Source organism: Salmo trutta, chromosome 39 (genome assembly GCF_901001165.1).
Source record: "Salmo trutta chromosome 39, fSalTru1.1, whole genome shotgun sequence".
Lineage (NCBI taxonomy): Eukaryota > Metazoa > Chordata > Actinopteri > Salmoniformes > Salmonidae > Salmo > Salmo trutta.
This window is the reverse complement of record NC_042995.1, coordinates 6,916,114-6,937,683: the sequence shown is the minus strand read 5'-3', so window position 1 is coordinate 6,937,683 and position 21,570 is coordinate 6,916,114. Positions and strand designations below refer to the sequence as shown.

At 41.7% G+C, this 21,570-nt stretch overlaps 1 protein-coding gene, 1 long non-coding RNA gene and 1 pseudogene across 9 annotated transcripts in view; 2 read left to right on the top strand and 1 right to left on the bottom strand.

Moving 5' to 3' along the window:
* LOC115179138 (ATP-dependent RNA helicase DDX3X) overlaps positions 1-11,760 on the top strand; it is a 25,047-nt gene extending 13,287 nt beyond the window's left edge. For 6 of the 8 annotated variants that reach the window (XM_029740430.1, XM_029740428.1, XM_029740426.1 and 3 more), the window contains 8 exons: positions 5,148-5,292; positions 5,519-5,663; positions 6,622-6,672; positions 7,520-7,701; positions 7,931-8,048; positions 8,157-8,310; positions 8,400-8,530; positions 8,704-11,760. In XM_029740430.1, the coding sequence (XP_029596290.1) occupies positions 5,148-5,292; positions 5,519-5,663; positions 6,622-6,672; positions 7,520-7,701; positions 7,931-8,048; positions 8,157-8,310; positions 8,400-8,530; positions 8,704-8,789 (1,012 nt within the window). In that variant the 3' untranslated portion in view covers positions 8,790-11,760. The remainder of the gene's footprint in view (positions 1-5,147; positions 5,293-5,518; positions 5,664-6,621; positions 6,673-7,519; positions 7,702-7,930; positions 8,049-8,156; positions 8,311-8,399; positions 8,531-8,703) is intronic. The other 2 variants (XM_029740427.1, XM_029740429.1) reach the window with 2 other exon arrangements.
* LOC115179141 (uncharacterized) lies at positions 27-1,651 on the top strand. Its single transcript, XR_003872858.1, has 2 exons — positions 27-57; positions 1,484-1,651. It is a non-coding gene; the product is annotated as an uncharacterized LOC115179141 (long non-coding RNA).
* LOC115179140 (dTDP-D-glucose 4,6-dehydratase-like) lies at positions 10,992-21,570 on the bottom strand (annotated as a pseudogene).

Genomic DNA, 21,570 nt, shown 5'->3' with positions numbered 1-21,570 from the left:
AAATCGGGTACATTTTTTTATCCAGCCGTGAAAATACTGCCCCCTATACCCTAACAGGTTAACCTCTTAGGGCTAGGGGGTAGTATTTTCACGGCCGGATGAAAAACGTACCAAATTTAAACAGGTTACTACTCTGTCCCAGAAACTAGAATATGCATATTAGTAGTAGATTTGGATAGAAAACACTCTGAAGTTTCTAAAACTGTTTGAATGGTGTCTGTGAGTATAACAGAACTCATATGGCAGGTAAAAACCTGAGACAATCCAAGCAGGAAGTGGGAAGTCTGGTGCTTGTAGTCCTTTCAAGTGATTGCCTTGACTGTATACAGTCTAAAGCTTTCACTAGATGTCAGCAGTCTTTAGAACGGTGTTTGAAGATTCTATGGTGAATTTGAAGGGAATACCAGATGTGGTAAACTGGTGTCCCATTATAAGGCATGGGTTCAAGTCATGCGCAATGACTTGGGAGCGAGCTGAGTTCATATTCACTCCTAAAGAGAACGGATAGGTCCGGTTGGAATTTTATTCAAGGTATATGATAAAAACAACCTAAAGATTGATTCTATACATCGTTTGACATGTTTCTACAAACTGTAGTATAACTTTTTTGACTTTTCGTCTGGACTAAGTAAGCACGCGCGTATTGGATTTGGATAGTGAACCTAACGCGCGAACAAAATTGATTATTTTTAAATAAATCGGAACTTTATCGAACATTTATTGTGGAACTGGGATTCCTGGGAGTGCCTTCTGATGAAGATAATCAAAGGTAAGTGAATATTTATAATGTAATTTCTTAGTTTTATTGACTCCAAGATGGCGGGTTTCTGTTTGCTAGTTGTTAGTGTCATCTGGGCTGTACTCAGATTACAAATTGTGCTTTCGCCGTGAACCTTTTTTGAAATCTGACAAAGCGATTGCATTTAGAAGTGTATCTATAATTCAGTGCATAACACTTCTATATTGATCAATGTTTACGATGAGAATTTACGTACTGTGTGTGCTCATTGTGCTGATTCACCGTCAAGTTTGGAGGGAAAACATTTCTCAATATTACGCGCCAATGTAAAATGCTGTTTTTGGATATAAATATGAACATTATCGAGCAAAACATGTATTGTGTAATATAATGTCCTAGGAGTGTCATCTGATGATGATCGTCAAAGGTTAGTGCTTCATTTAGCTGTGTTTTGGGTTTTTGTGATGCATCTAGTTGCTTGGAAAATGGCTGTGGTGTTTCTTGTGAAGTTTGTGTCCTAACATAATCTAATTTTATGCTTTTGCCGAAAAGCCTTTTTGAAATCGGACAATGTGGTTAGATTAACGAGAAGTTTATCCTTAAAATGGTGTAAAATAGTTGATTGTTTGAGAAAATGGAATAATGAGATTTTAGCTGTTTTAAATTTGGCGCTTTGATTTTCTGCTGGCTGTTGTCAAATTCAATCCCGTTAACGGGATGAGAACGGGAAGGGGTCCCATAGAGGTTAAACACAAATCTATCTATCTATCATGTACCAACTTTCAGTGAATGCTTTTGTTTATAGGTTTTGTGGCAATTAATTGAATATTGTTTTTTTTTGTGCCTATTTAACCTCTCTTGGGGAGGTGGGACGCTAGCCACGGTTCACACTATTCAACAGCCAATGAAAAATCAGAGCGCCAAATTCAAAACCACAAAATGTCATAATTCAAAGTTCTCAAACATACGACTATTTTACACCATTTTAAAGATGCACGTCTCCTTAATGTAACCACATTGTCCGATTTCAAAAAGGCTTTACGGCGAAAGCATAAAGTTAGATTATGTTAGGACAGTTCAAACACAAGAAAAACCACACAGCCATTTTCCTAGCAAGGACAGGCGTCACAAAAACCAGAAAACCAGCTAAAATTATGCACTAACCTTTGACGATCTTCATCAGATGACACTCCTAGGACATCATGTTACACAGTACATGCATTTTTTATTCGATCAAGTTGATATTTATATCCAAAAACAGCCTTTTACATTGGCGCGTGATGTTCAGAAAATATTTTGCCTCCAATACTCCCGGTGAATCAGCACTACAATTTACAAAAATACTCATCATAAACGTTGATAAAATATTAAACTGTTATTCAAAGAATTATAGATGAACATCTCCTTTATGCAACCGCTGTGACAGATTTCAAAAAAGCTTCACGGGGAAAGCACACTTTGCAATAATCTGAGTACTGCGCTCAGAAAAAGACATCAAGCAATACAGATACCCGCCATTTTGGAGTCATCTAAAATCATAAATAGCATTAGAAATTCACTTACCTTTTGATCTTCATCAGAAGGCACTTCCAGGAATCCCAGGTCCACAAATGTTGTTTTGTTCGATAAAGTCCATAATTTATGTCCATATAGCTCCTTGTTGTTTGCGCGTTCAGTAAGCTACTCCAAGTATAGGAAGCGCGGCCAAAATGTCACAACGAAAAGTCTAAAAAAAAAGTTAGATTTACGTTCGTTCAAACATGCCAAATGTTGTATAGCATCAATCTTTAGTGCCTTTTAACTTAGAACTTCAATAATATTCCAACCGGACGATTGCAATGTCTTGAAAAACGTTTTGGAACACAGCTACCCCTCACGTGAATGCGTGCCAATGAACTCATGTGCTTTCCTGAGTCAACAACTTCCAACTTCCTTTGTTGGCTCTCTGTTCACCATACACGCCTCAAACAACTTTCTAAAGACTGTTGACATCTAGTGGAAGCCTTAGGAAGTGCAAAATGAACCCTAAGTCACTGTGTTCGATAGGCAATGACTTGAAAGGACTAGAAGCACCAGATTTCCCACTTCCTGGTTAGATTTTTCTCAGGTTTTTGCCTGCCATATCAGTTCTGTTATACTCAGACATCATTCAAACAGTTTAAAAACTTCATATGCATATTCTTGTTCCTGGGCCCGAGTAGTAGGCCGTTTTAATTTGGGTACGTTTTTCGTCCGGCCGTGAAAATACTGCCCCCTACCCAAGAGAGGTTAATCCAACCCTTGCTGTTAATAGATCGCAAAGTAGCTAAACTTTTGGAAATGACAACTTCCCTTTCTCATCCATAGCCGAAAAATGCATCGCAAGTCTGCTATTTAGCTCGCATCTGTAGACCCGGGTGCCTTTTTAGGAAGTTTTCTACTGCAGACCGCTAAAATATCCTTATGATTGTACTTCCTCAATCCAAAGATGGCTTGGTATGGTTTAGAAACTTGGGAGCTAAGCTCTAGATATCAGTGTAGCCTGTTGTCACCTGGACATGTTGAAATATATCTTCACACCTAGAATTAAAAACCTCCAGGCTTCCGTCATTGTCAATTTATTGAGTAGGAAAATAATTAACTACGGGGCAGTTTGGGGAAATATACGTAACCCATCTGAATTGTCCTCTGGAATAAGACATTCTGGGGTAATAATTACATAACCAACGTTCTCTAGTAATACTAGTGCTGTGCAAATAGTGCTCTAGATTAATTGCGTACAATATGGTTCATTCCACCTAGTCCATTAGAGTGCAAGCAAGAGCTGAGACCATATTGCGTAGCCCAGCTCAAACTCTCCTGATGCAGCTTATCCTCTTACATCTAGACGTTCCGCTAGCGGAACACCTGCTCCAATATCCAATGATGGGCGCGGCGCCAAAAACTCCTCTAAAATCCGAAAACTTCAATTTTTCAACAATATGACTATTTTACACCATTTTAAAGAGAAGACTCTCCTTTATCTAACCACACTGTCCGATTTCAAAAAGGCTTTACAGCGAAAGCAAAACATTAGATTATGTCAGCAGAGTACCCAGCCAGAAATAATCAGACACCCATTTTTCAAGCTAGCACATAATGTCACAAAAAACAAAACCACAGCTAAATGCAGCACTAACCTTTGATCTTCATCAGATGACAACCCTAGGACATTATGTTATACAATGCATGCATGTTTTGTTCAATCAAGTTCATATTTATATCAAAAAACAGCTTTTTTACATTAGCATGTGACGTTCAGAACTAGCATACCCCCCGCAAACTTCCGGTGAATTTACTAAATTACTCACGATAAACGTTCACAAAAAACATAATTATTTTAAGAATTATAGATACAGAACTCCTCTATGCACTCTGTCCAATTTTAAAATAGCTTTTCGGTGAAAGCACATTTTGCAATATTCTCAGTAGATAGCTAGCCGTGATGGCTGGGCTATTTAGACACCCAGCAAGTTTTTAGCCTTCACCAAACTCCGATTTACTATTAGAAAAGTTTGATTACCTTTGGTGTTCTTCGTCAGAATGCACTCCCAGGACTTCTACTTCAATAACAAATGTTGGTTTGGTCCCAAATAATCCATTGTTATATCCAAACAGCAGCGTTTTGTTTGTGCGTTCAAGACACTATCCGAATGGTAAAGAAGGGTTACGAGCACGACGCATTTCGTGACAAAAAAATTCTAAATATTCCATTACCGTACTTCGAAGCATGTCAACCGCTGTTTAAAATCAATTTTTATGCTAATCTTCTCGTAAAAAAGCGATAATATTCCGACCGGGAGTCGTTGTATCCGTTCAAAGACGATAGAATAAAAACATGGGGTCGTCTCGTGCACGAGCATGAGTCCCATTTTCCGCTGATAGACCACTTAGCAAATGTGCTAAAGCTTTTCAGCCAGGGCTTGGAATTACGTCATTCAGCTTTTTGCCGTCTTCTGAGAGCCCATGGGAGCTGTAGGAAGTGTCACGTAACAGCAGAGATCCCCTGTATTGGATAGAGATGATCAAGGAGGGCAAATGGTCAGAGAGGGCGCTTCCTGTTTGGAATCTTCTCAGGTTTTGGCCTGCCAAATGAGTTCTGTTATACACAGACACCATTCAAACAGTTTTAGAAACGTTGGAGTGTTTTCTATCCAAAGCTAATAATTATATGCATATTCTAGTTTCTGGGCAGGAGTAATAATCAGATTAAATCGGGTACGTTTTTTATCCGGCTGTGAAAATACTGCCCCCTATCCATAACAGGTTTTAACAGACTATTGATTAGTTGAATTGGCCTGCTGGACAGGAAAGGAATCCTACATACCCATGAGTCTCTATGATGGGAAAACAGGTCTACAGCCAATCCCTGACCCTGTCTCTCTGTTAGTTACCTGGTGCTGGATGAGGCTGACAGGATGTTGGACATGGGTTTTGAGCCCCAGATCAGACGCATCGTGGAGCAGGACACCATGCCCCCTAAAGGCATCCGTCAGACCATGATGTTCAGCGCTACCTTCCCCAAGGAGATCCAGGTACACGCCCACATGGTGTTCAACTCCCTTTCCTAAAGAGATCATGGTACATGGACAATATTTGTTACTCTCCAGTCCCCACAATGGCTTATGTATTTGTCAAAAGTATTGTGGTTAATGAGGAAAGAAGGACGGTGTTATTTGTCCTCTCCCACCTTTCCACACACATTTAATAAACTATCCTCCATGTTGGCTCCACAACAATAACACAAACCCCCCCGGTCAGATCCTGGCGCGTGACTTCCTGGAGGAGTACATCTTCCTGGCGGTGGGACGTGTGGGCTCCACCTCCGAGAACATCACCCAGAAGGTGGTGTGGGTCGAGGACGGTGACAAGAGGTCCTTCCTCCTGGACCTGCTCAATGCTACAGGTAACTAACTACCTGGACTATACCTGTCACTGGCTCAACCCCCTCTCCTGTCCCTGTCTGTTAGTGTGTTACTTACTGGAACTTTTACTGGTAGTGCAGGGTTTCTCAAAGCTCATCCTGGGGACTCGCTCACTGTGTTATGGATGTTATATACATTGATATGTGGTTGGTAAGGGCATTCAGTTATCTGAAGGAAGCTTTGATTGGTTGAAATGAAAACCTGCATGGACAGTGGGTGTTTGAGGACTGGAGTTGAGAAACCCTGTGTGTTTGAATAGCCCCTCGGTGTCTTATGAATATGTTGACTTGATCAGTTGGGTTAGGTGGAATCTGCAACGGCAGGATTTCCCAACATCAGCTGTCTTTATTCAAATCTAACTACATCTTGAAGCTACTCATTGATTGAATATTCAAACTTCCCAGCAGATTCCACCTGCTCCTAACACTAGGCTAGTTCCTGATTTTAAAGCTTGTCAGATGTAAGCTATAGATCTTAGAAGATGGGTAACCATTCAGCTGTGATGGTCTAGTTTTGATTGCATGAGGTATTCTGTTGTTTCAGATGGTCATAAGCCTGGGTTGTGTTCAGTAGGCAGTTTTTGTGTGTTGAACGTGACCCAGTGTTGGTAGTGTCATAGGGTCAGATGTGAGGTGAAGACTTGTACTCTAGCTTAGGTATGTTGGCTATCATAAACTGACCCTGCCTAGTATCCCCAAACCCGTTACTCCTATGCAGAGCCATGTACACACAGAGTTCAGGAAACCGTCCTCCATGTTGGCACCAAATGTTCCACAACAATAACATTCTAATATTGAGGTCGTATTGGAACTCGTTGGTACCATTAATGGCGGCCATTGGGTTTTCTGAACTCTGTTGGCTAGCCTCCCCCTTTTTAATGTCACTTATGAACTGTTGAAACTGCAATGAGTTTATCATCGGGTTTGGTTTTATCCAAAGTCATTCCGAGCGAAGTTCAGGACAATGCAGGTGAAAACATAGAGAAACCTGGTAAGTAGGAATTTATTATTACTAAAGTGGATGTAGAAGCTTGCATCTCATTTCATATTTCAGTTTATTGATTTATTGCTTGGCCTGTATTGGTTACCCATATTAGTCATCCATTTGTGTCCAGACGAGAAGGTCCCGTTGGTTCTGATCAGCCATCTAGTGTGGTTGTCATTGTGAGGTCATTCACTGTTTTGAAGGGTGTTGTCTCCTTTGTGGGGGGGGGGGGGGGTTGATTTGGGAATCTGTGACTGTTGATTTGTTTAGCCCACACCCTGCTTGCTACTGCAACCGTATGCCATTTCCTACACTTTTGCTTTTGTTATGATGGCCATGGCAGCTTGCAAAACGTTCACTGCAGGTAGAAAAATCAATAACATGATCCACTATTCTACCAGATGGAGAAACATGTTCAAACATCTCTCCATCTGAATGTGCTGTAACATTTTAAACCTTTTGAAGAAGCCCTCTGGTCATCATGCATCACGACTCACTGTAGAGTAGCCCAACACAGCTTTAGATATGCAGCTTTTCTTTGCCAGAGCCTCCATCTCTTAGCAACTATGGCTGTTTCTCCTCTCTAAACACCCCTGGTGATTCAGCCCCCTCCTTCCCTCTCAGATCCACAACCACAGGGGGTAGTGGGTTGATGCTGTTTCCATACCTGTAATGTCTCCCCTGGGGCTCGTTTAGGAAGGTACTGAGCAAGCGCTGAACGTTGCAGATAGAAATGCTACGAATAGACCTGACGCTAACCCTCCCATGTCAGAAACCGAGGCCATGTCTGTTATACAGAATCTATCTGAACATTTTTAAGCAGTGACTCACCGGTCTTCCTTCTCCTCCCCAGGTAAGAACTCTCTGACGCTGGTGTTTGTGGAAACCAAGAAGGGAGCGGATGCCCTGGAGGACTTCCTGTACCGCGAGGGTTACGCTTGCACCAGTATCCATGGCGACCGCTCCCAGAGGGACCGAGAGGAGGCTCTGCACCAGTTCCGCTCGGGACGCTGCCCCATCCTGGTCGCCACGGCGGTGAGTCTGCAAGCTGACATTTTAGTTTGAATTCTACAGCTCTGTGACAGGTAAAATATATTGGTTGACAAACAATAAAGCCAAACACACTAGGTCTTTGGCCTCATACTGTTCAAGGCCTGGTGTTTGTTTTGCAATATGGTTGCATGTTGGGGACATTTAAAAAGGGAGCTAACATGCTTCTGTTCAAACAAGAAGGCCAATAGTTGTATTCGGTCTCTTGTACCAGGTGGCTGCCCGTGGCCTGGACATCTCCAATGTCAAGCACGTCATCAACTTTGACCTGCCCAGCGATATAGAGGAGTACGTCCACCGTATTGGCCGTACTGGACGTGTGGGCAACCTGGGTAAGCCTCTACAATATTCAAGAACTCAACTCACCACTCAGTGACACGTAATGCAATTTTTTTTATTTAGATAACTATTTGACTGTAACATGGTGAACCCTCTCCCAGGTCTGGCCACGTCGTTCTTCAACGATAAGAACGGCAACATCACCAAGGACCTTCTGGACATCCTAGTGGAGGCCAAACAGGAAGTACCCTCCTGGCTTGAGAGCCTGGCCTATGAACACCAGCACAAAAGCAACACCCGCGGACGCTCCAAGAGGTACACACACTCCTACATAAAGGAGCAGAAGTAACAAGGGTTTAGAGACGTTTCACTCTCTTAATCACTGACTCATCCTCTCTGTTTAGGTTCACCTCTGGTGGCTTCGGAGCCAGGGACTACCGTCAGACCAGTGGCGGCGGCAGCACTGGAGGGTTCGGGGGTCGTGGTGGACGCCAGCCCGGTGGACATGGAGGAAACCGTGGATTTGGTGGTGGCGGTAAATATCCATTAAAACCTCACAATGGAGCAACATTTGGGTGTAAATATTACTGTTGGTCTATCCCACAATTCTTAGGACACATGTCCAAGAGTTAGTGTTTAATTCCAACTATGCTCCAACACAGTCCTTACTCTCCTTCTAACGCTGTCCTGATTCCCCCCCAATCACAGGTGGCTTTGGAGGCAACTTCTACAGCAGTGATGGCTATGGAGGAAACTACTCTCATCAGGGGGGAGTGGACTGGTGGGGCAACTAAACATCCCTCCAACCCTATCCCCCTCTACCTACACCTCCTTCCTCCTCCCCCCACCATTGCAGTGGGTCGTGCCACGCCAAACTCACTGATAAGGAAACCACATGTGTAACCTAAGCCAGACTATATAAACACCCGTGTAGCTTCCAAACAGACTGCAGTACATTACCAGCTGTGATTCTCTGACCGCTTTTCCAAAAAATGGAGCTGAGAGACGGGGGACCGAGAGGACAGCTGACCAAGAGGAAAGCTGGAGCCACTGAGTGATTCCTAAAGAAATATGGCATCGCCAGGCTCTGGAATCATCGTGTGGTCGCCCGTAGTGACTATAGCGTATTTAGGATCTTGGGACTTGCAGTTCTTTTTTTTCTTTTTTTCACTACAACTGCTTTTTCTTTCTTTGTAACAAAACAAACTGAGGATCATTTGTTTGTAAATGTACTGTGCCTTTAACAATTAGATTGTTTTATCTGTATTTTCTTTTAATTGTCATTTTCTTTTAATCGTCATAACTGGCTAAAACCTGGCCAACAAGAACTAAATTATATATTTTTTGTTTTGGGGTTTAAACGTGGTTTTGTTATTTTATTCGGAAGGAAAACAAAATAAGCTTGAACTAAATATCAAACCTTGGCAAATACTGAGATGACATGACTTTTGAGTGAGTCATTTGTCCATTTGAGCTTCAAATTTGTCACAGGGTAATCTGATGGCTCAAACTATCTCCAACCGCATGTTGCAGCCATCCTATGAGAATTCCACTATAGGTTTTCAAACCCTTGTGTGACAAAAGTGCACTTCAAGGGAAAAAAAGAGTTCAAAATATTTTTCGCTCACTCTATCCTGGAGAGGAATATGGTAGTCTTCACTAAACGAGCCATTCCAGTTGTACAATTTTAAAATGTAATATTTAAATGGTATGTCCATACATACAAGCTATTTGAGCAAGTCGATGCTCAAAAGTTCAGTTCCCCACTTACAAATTGACTTGGCATTGTGGCACCTAGTGAAGCAACTTCTTCTAGCTGCCTGGTGGGTGAATTTAGTTTTTGATTGAGCTTTTTTACTTAAACATTTTGGAGGATGGCAATTGACAAATATCCATCCTTCTGAGAGAATGTTTCTTAAAATTGTCAATTCTAAAACAGCGCTTGCCATATAGAAAGTGAAGTTCGAATGGTTGCCATAGGACCACACAGTAACCTGGGTGGCTTTGCTTTTTGTCAAGGCCATCCTGGGATGAAATACGCATGCAAGTGTTGTTGTTTTTTGGTCAAGGAGTTTAAAAAAAAAAATGCAAAAGGAAATTCTGCAGCAGGCTTTTATTTCATTACAAAATGTCGTTCTCTTACACCTTTAATTTAGTTCTCTTTTTCAAGCTGCGTTCGAATCCGAAGGACATTCTCGGGTTAACTGTTTAAAGACACAAGCTCTTCTTCCTCGGAGAGCGTAGGAAGGTCAGAAGTTAAGGGTCATCAATGTACAGGCGAGCAAACTGAGCTTTACACGTAGCAAAGGGTGATGGGAAGTGCAGTTTATTTACCAGTGCAACATTTTAAGAGGCAATGAGGTTTTCCTGTATGCTGGCTGGTGAATCTAGCCCATGCGACCCGGCCAAAGACGGGGGTGCTTTATCTATCCTTCATTTCTGACAGAAACAATGCAGCTATTCTTCCCTTTGTAGGGTTGGGCCGCCATGATGTATTATGTAAAACCACTGGCCAGTTTACTACTACAGCTGGCATCCAGGCTTCCTCCTTATATAGGAGGGAGGCCCAACGTTGGCAAGACAATGGCATTTTAAGTGCAATAGGTATATATTCTCAGTGTGTCTGTCGTGCCTTGACATTTTGAATCAATAACAGTGAGGTGGTGGTTATGAAGCAGATGCACTGACAGTATTGTGTTAACTTAAGATTGAATGGTGCTACCTAAGGTCTAGGCCCCTTTGTGATGTTACTTAACGGCCATCAAGTTTTCAAAAAAACAAACATTTTATTGCACATCTAGAGTTTTATATAAATGTCTTGAGTGTGTGTCCTTGAAGCTTCCGAATTTTGTGTGTGAGGAGATTGTGAAAAACGCAGCTTGTTTACGAAAGGGGAAGGGTTATCACTATTTAAACCAGGATTTATTTGGGACCAGGGGTTAGTTCAGTAGCAGTCTGAGAATTGAGCTATTTGCACACAGATTACTAGATTCTACTTTTGCTGCTAGTTTGTGTAATTTATTAAGCATTTTTGAGAAATATTTATTTTTATAAGCCTAAAGTGATAGTTTAAGAAACTTGACCAAAAGACAGTACAAAAACACTGGCACTTGAATGTTGAATGTCACCGGTATGCGTGGAAATTTATATTTTTCGGGGTAGTGTGAGCTTTTTAATGTCAGTCATATTGGACTCAAATCAAAATCCACACCTGTTACTTCTAGTAGTACTGGCCACATGGCCACACCGTTTAATTGGCGAACAAAATTCGAAACAAACAACCAATGCCAAGGTTTGGATAAAAGTGATAACATTTTCTAAAAAATATTGTTCCAGTGCAAGAAGTGTCCAGATTCTCTCCAATTAAATTAGCTTTTCCTTGTTTTTGAGGGTTTGTTTCCTCCCCCAGCGAATGTCTGGCACATGGCAATCTTAAGGAAAAAAAACATGTGGTTCTGCTCTGTTGTATTTGCATATTTGGGCCTCCGTGTGTTTTCTGTGGAGTGTGAGTCTTAGCCGGATCAATGAGTCTTACAGTAACATTAGCTGACTGAGTCTGTAAAGGTTTGGATGAAACGTATGAATGTGAAGCTGCAGAGAGGAGAGGTTGGAGAGCTTTCGGCTGGCCAGACACTCCCCTGAACGCCACCGAGTCGCCCACTAGTTTGTATTTGCTTTATGTACTAGTTTAGAGGCTGTGCACTGCACGAGAACCTGTGCATTTATTGTATGATTTTACCAAAATTAAAAGTTTTGACTTGCAAATACTTAACCAACTATTGTATTTTGTCTTTTACATTCCACCTTCATTAGTAAAACATTTACAAAAATAAGTGTTCCCTTGCACACCCACAGTGATTGAGAGGGTTTGACTAGTGGAAGTCAACAACCCTAATTAAGACTGAGTGATTAATTGAACCAGTTGTGTTAATACAGGGCTGGAACAAAAGCCAGCACACCCTGTAGCTCTCCAGGAACAGGGTTGGTGACCATGAATACAGGAAGAGGATCTATGTGCTTATTGGTCTCTGGTATCAGGCTCAAAGGTATTTGGTTGGTCTTGTGGTTTGACATCTGGCCAGAAGTCTGGATTCTCTTGGTACCAGTTGACTGTGAAAAACAAATGGAGAGGACACTTTAGAGATTCACCCCTTGTGCTAAAATATATATGAAAGTAAATCTAAGGAATCCATAGAGTAATGTGTTCATGTACTGTACCTGTCCTTCTGATGCCCTCTGCCCATGACACTGCAGGCTTCCAGCCCAGCCTCCACAGCTTCTCAGTTCACAGGGTACCTCAGGTTAACCACTGGCCTTGGGTGGGTGAGAGGTTCAACAATGTCAGTGTCTTAGGAGCCAATCACACAGCCTGCCTTTCTCACACTGGTTTCCATGGCAAAGACATGCTCAAAGGAAGTAAAGGCTCTGAAAAGTGTTTAGTGTGATCCCTTTATACTTCACTCCCCGGTCAGGCACAAACTCCAGCCAGTTCTGCATCAGGTACATGCCTGACCTGTAACACACACTATTAGCAGATGTCTTTCAGTGGCTCTGTATAGACGACTACAGAGTGACCAGACACACACTTCACCTACCATCTTGATAAGTTCTCTGGCTAGTTGAATGATGCATATCCTACCATCTTGATAAGTTCTCTGGCTAGTTGAATGATGGATATCTTGAAGTCGGTCCTGATGTTGTAGGTTTCTCCCACCATCCCCCTCTCCAGGATGGTGTGGAATGCTTCAATGGCATCATCCATGTACAGGAAGTGGTGAGATTGGGGGCTGGTCCCTTGGATGGTACTGTGGCAGAGAGGAGCATGGGATACGTAGGCTTTATTTCAAACAATAACATATGAAGTAAAACATGTCCACATAGTCTGGGATGATGTCAGTGCTCTCTTAAAGTATTTACCATTTTTTGTTTAGCTGAAGGAAGGACACAAATTTTGGAATGACCTGGGGGTAAAAAAAAAAAACATTTGTTGAGGCAGCTTAAAAGATCAGACACAACAGAAATATATAGACCTGTGGTTCACAACCAGGGGTACTTGAAGACTCATGAAACCAAAGGGTTACTGGTAAAATGCACATTAGGGGGTACTTCAGAGGTACTCCGGGCAGAGCAAAATTCAGTTGGTGGTACAGTAAACGAAAAAGGTTGGGAACCACTGATATAGAATATAGATACTATATTGACCTTCTCCAAGTACTGTCTGGGTCCATATACATTATTGCTCCTTGTTATTATAACAGGAACCTGAAAGAAAAAGCCAAATATTAATACAAAATAATACAAAAATGTATACATGCCTCACAGAAAAACTTGGTTCTAATTGTGGTATGTCTGTTGACAGTATTTACTACCTTGTGTCTCTCCCTGTAGGACAATACAAGACACTCAGTAGCTGCTTTAGACACAGAGTATGGGTTGCTGGGTCTTCTTGGGCTGGTTTCATCTAATTCCTACATGGGGGTAAAATAGACCGCTTTTAACACCGGGGACTGACAGTACTGCAGACAAAGAACCTTAAAAAGTTGAGAAGTGGCACTCAAAAACTTGGAGTTCAAATGTAAATGTGGCATACACCTTACAAAAAGTTATGACAATTATGTCAGGATATCAGTGAAAGTGGACTGACCTTATACAGACTCTCTCCATACACCTCATCTGTACTAATGTAAATAAACTTCTCCACCTTGGCCTCAAAAGCTGCTTTCAGTAGCACCCTTGTCCCCTCCACGTTCACCATGTGGTATCTGGACGGCCATACGAAGGACGTCTCTGAAAAGGGGGCACAGAAACATATGGATGAATGTCTTGCACTATGGGTCACTGAGTGTTGTCAACGATGCCTTTGATTGTTTTGGCATGGTAACAACACAATCTAAACAGTAAAACGTCATTTCTTACCAACGTGTTTGAGCCGCAAAGTGAAAGACGATGTCGATGTTTTCTGTGGCAAACGTGTTTTAACAAGCATGGATTGCATACATCCCCCTGTTAAAGAAAAGGGACAAACCATGACACATATTCAAGCTAACAGTCTTTATGATTGTTTTTTAGATTTTTTTTACAATAAACAAAAACATACATAGACAAAAACAATAAACAACTTAACATTCATACATTTCCGAACATTAATCACATCATACTTACTCAGACCCAAATTTTCCCACTGTAACCACACCATATGTTGTTTGTAACACTTTAAGACTCTGCCCCATATGACTTCACATTGTGTTATTTTGTTTCTGTCCTACAGATTTTTTACAATATTTAAATAATAAAGCATTTGATTCTTCCATTCTCTTAAAGTTGGAGTATCATTTGACTGCCAGTATTTAAGTAATAGTTTATTCAATATAATTGTCCAACCCATTCGGTATCTCACCGCACCCCTATATGCCATGTCTTGAAATATGCAGAAAGACGGATTAAAAATAAACTTCCATTGTACAACTTCTGACAACTAGCTTTCTAACTGTTGGACCATAGCACTCCCAGAAGGCATGAATTATTGAGTCATTGTTAGTTTTACACTTAAGACATTACTCTGTAGAATTTGTGAATTTTGTCTCTTGTATAACACATTGTATACATTAGTTTATACTGGATTAAGCGTATATTGTCAATAACTAATTTTGTTCGTTATGTTCCAACACTCCCTCCATCTTGTGTCAATATCAGTTATTTTTAAGTCTTGGTTACAATAGTTTATACCTTTTTTTCTAAGAGATTGTTAGTTCAATAGGCTTTTTTTTGTGCAAGGTTTTGTATATATTACCTTTCATATGAGTATCTTTTCTTGACTCAAATAGGATTCCCTCAATATTGCTCTGATGTCCAAAAGCTTTCAGGTCAAAATTTTGAGATATTATTTACAACTGCGACCTGGCCAAGATAAAGCAAAGCAGTTCGACACATACAACAACACAGAGTTACACATGGAGTAAACAAACATACAGTCAATAATAAACAATAAACAATAAACAAGTCTGTATACAATGTGTGCAAATGAGGTGAGATAAGGGAGCTAAGGCAATAAATAGGCCATGGTGGCAAAGTAAATACAATATAGCAATTAAACACTGGAATGGTAGATGTGCAGTAGATGAATGTGCAAATTAGAAATACTGGGGTGCAAAGGAGCAAGATAAATAAATAAATACAGTAGGGGATGAGGTAGTTGTTTGGGTTATTTACAGATGGGCTATGTGTATAGGTGCAGTGATCTGTGAGCTGCTCTGACAGCTGATGCTTAAAGCTAGTGAGGGAGATAAGTGTCTCCAGTTTCAGTGATTTTTGTAATTCGTTCCAGTCATTGGCAGCAGAGAACTGGAAGGAGAGGCGGCCAAAGGAAGAATTGGCTTTGGGGGTGACCAGTGAGATATAACTGCTGGAGCGTGTGCTACGGGTGGGTGCTGCTATGGTGATCAGCGAACTGAGATAAGGTGGGGCTTTACCTAGCAGGGTCTTGTAGATGACCTGGAGCCAGTGGGTTTGGCGACGAGTATGAAGCGAGGGCCAGCCAACACGAGCGTACAGGACGCAGTGGTGGGTAGTATATGGGGCTTTGGTGACAAAACGGATGGCGCTGTGAAAGACTGCATCCAATTTGTTGAGTAGAGTGTTGGAGAGTATTTTGTAAATGACATCGCCGAAGTCGAGGATCGGTAGGATGGTCAGTTTTCCGAGGGTATGTTTGGCAGCATGAGTGAAGGATGCTTTGTTGCGAAATAGGAAGCCAATTCTAGATTTAATTTTGGATTGGAGATGTTTGATGTGAGTCTGGAAGGAGAGTTTACAGTCTAACCAGACACCAAGGTATTTGTAGTTGTCCACATATTCTAAGTCAGAACCGTCCAGAGTAGTGATGCTGGATGGGCGGGTAGGTGCGGGCAGCGATCGGTTGAGGGGCATGCATTTAGTTTAACTTGTATTTAAGAGCAGTTGGAGGCCACGGAAGGAGAGTTGTATGGCATTGAAGCTCGTCTGGAGGGTAGTTAACACAGTGTCCAAAGAAGGGCCAGAAGTATACAGAATGGTGTCGTCTGCGTAGAGGTGGATCAGAGACTCACCAGCAGCAAGAGCGACATCATTGATGTATACAGAGAAGAGAGTCGGCCCAAGAATTGAACCCTGTGGCACCCCCATAGAGACTGCCAGAGGCCCGGACAACAGGCCCTCCGATTTGACACACTAAACTCTATCGGAGAAGTAGTTGGTGAACCAGGCGAGGCAATCATTTGAGAAACCAAGGCTGTTGAGTCTGCCGATAAGGATGTGGTGATTGACAGAGTCGAAAGCCTTAGCCAGGTCGATGAAAACGGCTGCACAGTATTGTTTCTTATCGATGGCGGTTATGATATCATTTAGGACCTTGAGCGTGGCTGAGGTGCACCTATGACCAGCTCTGAAACCAGATTGCATAGCGGAGAAGGTACGGTGGGATTCAAAATGGTTGGTAATCTGTTTGTTAACTTGGCTTTGGAAGACCTTAGAAAGGCAGGGTAGGATAGATATAGGTCTGTAGCAGTTTGGGTCGCCACAGCTGCTTTACCTATCTTGGGGAATCTCAGACGACACGAAAGAGAGGTTGAACAGGCTAGTAATAGGGGTTGCAACAATTTCGGCAGATCATTTTAAAAAGAAAGGGTCCAGATTGTCTAGCCCGGCTGATTTGTAGGGGTCCAGATTTTGCAGCTCTTTCAGAACATCAGCTAACTGGATTTGGGAGAAGGAGAAATGGGGGAGGCTTGGGCAAGTTGCTGTGGGGGGTACAGGGCTGTTGACCGGGGTAGGGGTAGCCAGGTGGAAAGCATGGCCAGCCGTAGAAAAATGCTCTCAATTATAGTGGATTTATCGGTGGTGACAGAGTTTCCTATCCTCAGTGCAGTGGGCAGCTGGGAGGAGGTGCTCTTATTCTCCATGGACTTTACAGTGTCCCAGAAATGTTTTGAGTTTGTGTGCAGGAAGCAAATTTCTGCTTGAAAAAGCTAGCCTTGGCTTTCCTTACTGCCTGTGTATATTGGTTCCTAACTTCCCTGAAAAGTTGCATATCACGGGGACTGTTCAATGCTAATGCAGAACGCCACGGGATGTTTTTGTGCTGGTCAAGGGCAGTCAGGTCTGGAGAGAACCATGAGCTATATCTGTTCCTGGTTCTAAATTTCTTGAATGGGGCATGCTTATTTAAGATGGTGAGGAAGGCACTTTTAAATAACAACCAGGCATCCTCTACTGACGGGATGAGGTCAATATCCTTCCAGGATACCCAGGCCAGGTCGATTAGAAAGGCCTGCTCGCTGAAGTGTTTCAGGGAGCGTTTGACAGTGATGAGGGGAGGTCGTTTGACCGCAGACCCATTACGGATGCAGGCAATGAGGCAGTGATCGCTGAGATCTTGGTTGAAAACAGCAGAGGTGTATTTAGAGGGCAAGTTGGTTAGGATGATATCTATGAGGGTGCCCGTGTTTACGGCTTTGGGGTTGTACCTGGTAGGTTCATTGATAATTTGTGTGAGATTGAGGGCATCAAGCTTAGATTGTAGGATGGTTCGGGGTGTTAAGCATGTCCCAGTTTAGGTCACCTAGCAGCACGAGCTCTGAAGATAGATGGGGGGCAATCAGTTCACATATGGTGTCCAGGGCACAGCTGGGGGCAGAGGGTGGTCTATAGCAGGCGGCAACGGTGAGAGACTTGTTTCTAGAAAGGTGGGTTTTTAGAAGTAGAAGTTCAAATATAAAACTTTTAAGTTGCATTTATTTAAAGTTGTCTACATTGGTCAGTCCTAAATGTATTTTTAATTCTGTCATGGAAATAATTGTATTTCCTATTACCATGTAATTTATGGTTTCTATGCCTTCAGTTTTCCATGTGGGCCAATTTATCAGTGAATTCTGAAAAGCTATCCAAAGATTGTTCCAGAGGGAGTGAAATTAGTTATTGTAGAATCCGTTTCATTTTCTTCCATGTTGTTACAGTGTTGTTAACTATGAATTTGTTCATGTTCTTAGCTCCATCCTTTGAAAACAGACACATAAAAAGATTATTGGGATGAGCATGCGCATCTTCAATATGTACCCATTGTTCCTCTTTAGTGTATTTAACAACATGTTGCAAGTAAAAGCCTTGGGTTGCGAGTTGATACAATTCCAAATCTGGAAAGTTAAAAAACACCCTCAGACTTAGGAAGATGTTAAACTATCCTTTCAATTCAGTGGTATTTTCTCACATGAAATCTGTTACGGGCCGAGTATACATTTGTAAATAATGTCTTCAGTGGGGTAATTGGTATATAACTGAAAATACACAGAACTAAAATATATGTATGTAAAATGTTGGTCCCATGTTTCATGAGCTGAAATAAAAGATCAGAGAAATTTTCCATACCCACAAAAAGCTTTTTCTCTCAAATGTTGTGCACACATTTGTTTACCTCCCTATTAGAGAGCATTTCTCCTTTGCCAAGATAATCCACCTGACATGTGTGACATTTAAAGAAGCTGATTAAACAGCATGGTCATTACACAGGTGCACCTTGTGCTGGAGACAATTAAAGGCCACTCTAAATTGTGCAGTTTTGTCACACAACACAATGCCACAGATGTTGAGGGAGCGTGCAATTGGCAGGCAGACTGCAGGACTGTCCACCAGAGCTGTTGCCAGATAATTGAATGTTCATTTCTCTACCGTAAGTTGTGTTGTTTTAGAGAATTTGTCAGTACGTCCAACTGGCCTCAACTGCAGACCACGTGTATGGAGTTGTGTGGGTGAGTGGTTTGATGATGTCAACATTGTGAACAGAGTGCCCCATGGGTGGCGGTGGTATGGGTTATGGTATGGGCAGGCATAAGCTACGAACAACGAACACAATAGCATTTTATTAATGGCAATTTGAATGCACAGCGATACCATGACAAGATCTTGAGGCCCATTGTCGTGCCATTCATCCGCCGCCATCACCTCATATTTCAGTATGATCATTTTGATTTTATTTGTACCTTTATTTAACTAGGCAAGTCAGTTAAGATCAAATTCTTATTTACAATAACGGCCACCACGGCCAAACCCGGGCAACGCTGGGCCAATTGTGCTCCGTCCTATGGGACTCCCAATCACGGCAAGATGTGATAAAGCCTGGATTCGAACCAGGGACTGTAGTGACGTCTCTTGCACTGAGATGCAGTGCCTTAGACCACTGCGCCACTCTGGAGTCCAATGCACAGCCCCATGTCGCAAGCATCTGTACAAAATTCCCAGAAGCAAAACATTTCCAAGTTCTTCCATGGCCTGCACACTCACCAGACGTGTCACCCATTGAGCATGTTTGGGTACTCTGGATCGACGTGTACGGCAGCATGTTCCAGTTCTCGCCAATATCCAGCAACTTTGCACAGCCATTGAAGAGGAGTGGGACAACATTCCACAGGTCACAATCAACAGTCTGATCAACTCTATGTGAAGACGATGTGTCATGCTGCATGAGGCAAATGGTGGTCACACCAGATACTGACTGGTTTCTGATCAATGCCCCTACCTTTTCTTAAGGCATCTGTGACCAACAGATGCATATCTGTACTCCCAGTCATGTGAAATCCATAGATTCGGGTCTAATGAATTCATTTCAATTGACTGATTTCCTTATATGAACTCTAACTCAGCAAAATCTCTGAAATTGTTGCATGTTGCGTTCATATTTTTGTAGAGTAAAATATAAAAACGTTGGGAGCCATGCCATTCTAAAGAGGTTTATTCTACCTGTAAGATTTATGGGGAGATTGTTCCATTTAATTAGATCTGCTTTCATGTTGTTGAGTAATGGAATAAAGTTAACTTTATGTTTGTTGTCACTTATTAAGCATCCTAAGTATTTCATATTTTTTGTGGTCCACAAAGGATTGCTGTAGTTCATGAGTTATTATTTTTCTAATTGTCATTATTTCAGTTTTTTTCAATGTTAATTTCATATCCTTAGATTTTTGAGTATTCCGAAAATATTTTGAACAAGGGGGACATTGAGTTTAAAATATTAGTCAGGTATATCAGAAGATTGTCGGCAAATTAGTTCCTATTCATGTTTATTAATACGGATACCTGTTACATTTGAGTCCTGTCTAATTATTTCTGCAAGAGGTTCAATTGCCAGTGCAAACAGGAGGGGAGAGAGGACATCCCTGTCTCGTACCACTGGCACTCCATATACAGTGATGTTACATAACACCAGGACTTGGCAGTTCTCTCACCCTGATAAAGGTGTAGTTCTCATTCTCCTCTACAGACTCCAGGTTCCTGAGATTGGAACAGTAGTCCAGCTGTATGGGACCAGGAAAGGTTACACAGTCACTCCCAGGAAATTATGACAACTTGGCATTCTGCAGTCACATAATGTAGTAGTTAGGGTGTACAGGAAATAAGCTTCACTTCGTTTTTTTATTTACATTTTTTATTTTGTTGTCACATACACCGGATATGTGCAGTGAAACGGGTTGTCAAATCAAATCAAATTTTATTGGTCACATACACATATTTAGAAGATGTTATTGCAGGTGTAGCAAAATGCGTGTGTTCCTAGCTCCAACAGTGCAGTAATATCTAACAATACACACAAGTCTAAAAAAGTAAAAGAATGGTTTTAAGAAATATAGAAATATTAGGACGAGCAATGTCGGAGTCCGGAGTATAAATATATATGGACATCTGGACTACTGTAATTATGGACAGTTTAAGGATACAATATGTAGTATATCTGAAGAATACGTAGGATAGAATAGTTTTGGTACAGCAATAGTAGAATAGGATAGACCTTGACTAGAATACTGTATATACATATGAAATGGGTAAAACAGTATATAAACATTATTAAAGTGACCAGTGTCAAATGTCTATGTTGTACCTTGGCTGCAAAGGGAATGAGAGGGCCCAGCTTGAACAAGGCTTGAATCTGTCGTTACAGGAAAGCACACTTAGCTCCTACTTACATTGTCAAAGTTGATGATACGCCAATCTGGATGCCTGTTGACTAGGGAGCAGACAAAATGGGACCCACTGTATTGGGAAAGAGTTACAGATGAAACGTATAGTATGCAATGAAATCTCATATTTGACATACATTGTAGATTCAACTTGCTTGTTTTCTGTAGTTTAAGTCTTTATCAGAACACTACTGATTGTCATTATGATGATGATTTGCTAACTTACATGAAACCTGCCCCTCCAGTCACCAGGACCGTTTTGACAAAGTCCATCCCCGCACAACCTGTTGATGTCTCCTCACAACTCTTCTCCTGGATCTTCAGTTTTCATTGAAGCCCAAAGGCACTCTCCTAGCGACATAAGTTATGCCTACCTTAGCTAGCTAACTAGCTTACCTGTGCTGGAGAGTGTCTTATTGAGTAAGCAAGAGATCATCGCATAAACTATATGCGGGAACTGATTTTAAGTGATTGAGGCCATTCTAAAGCGAAGCACATCGACAACACGTTAACGAACAGTTAGATAACGTTACTCAGATGTTTGCGTTGTCACCAGTTCATGTCAGAAGCAGCTGATACTGTACAAACCACATCA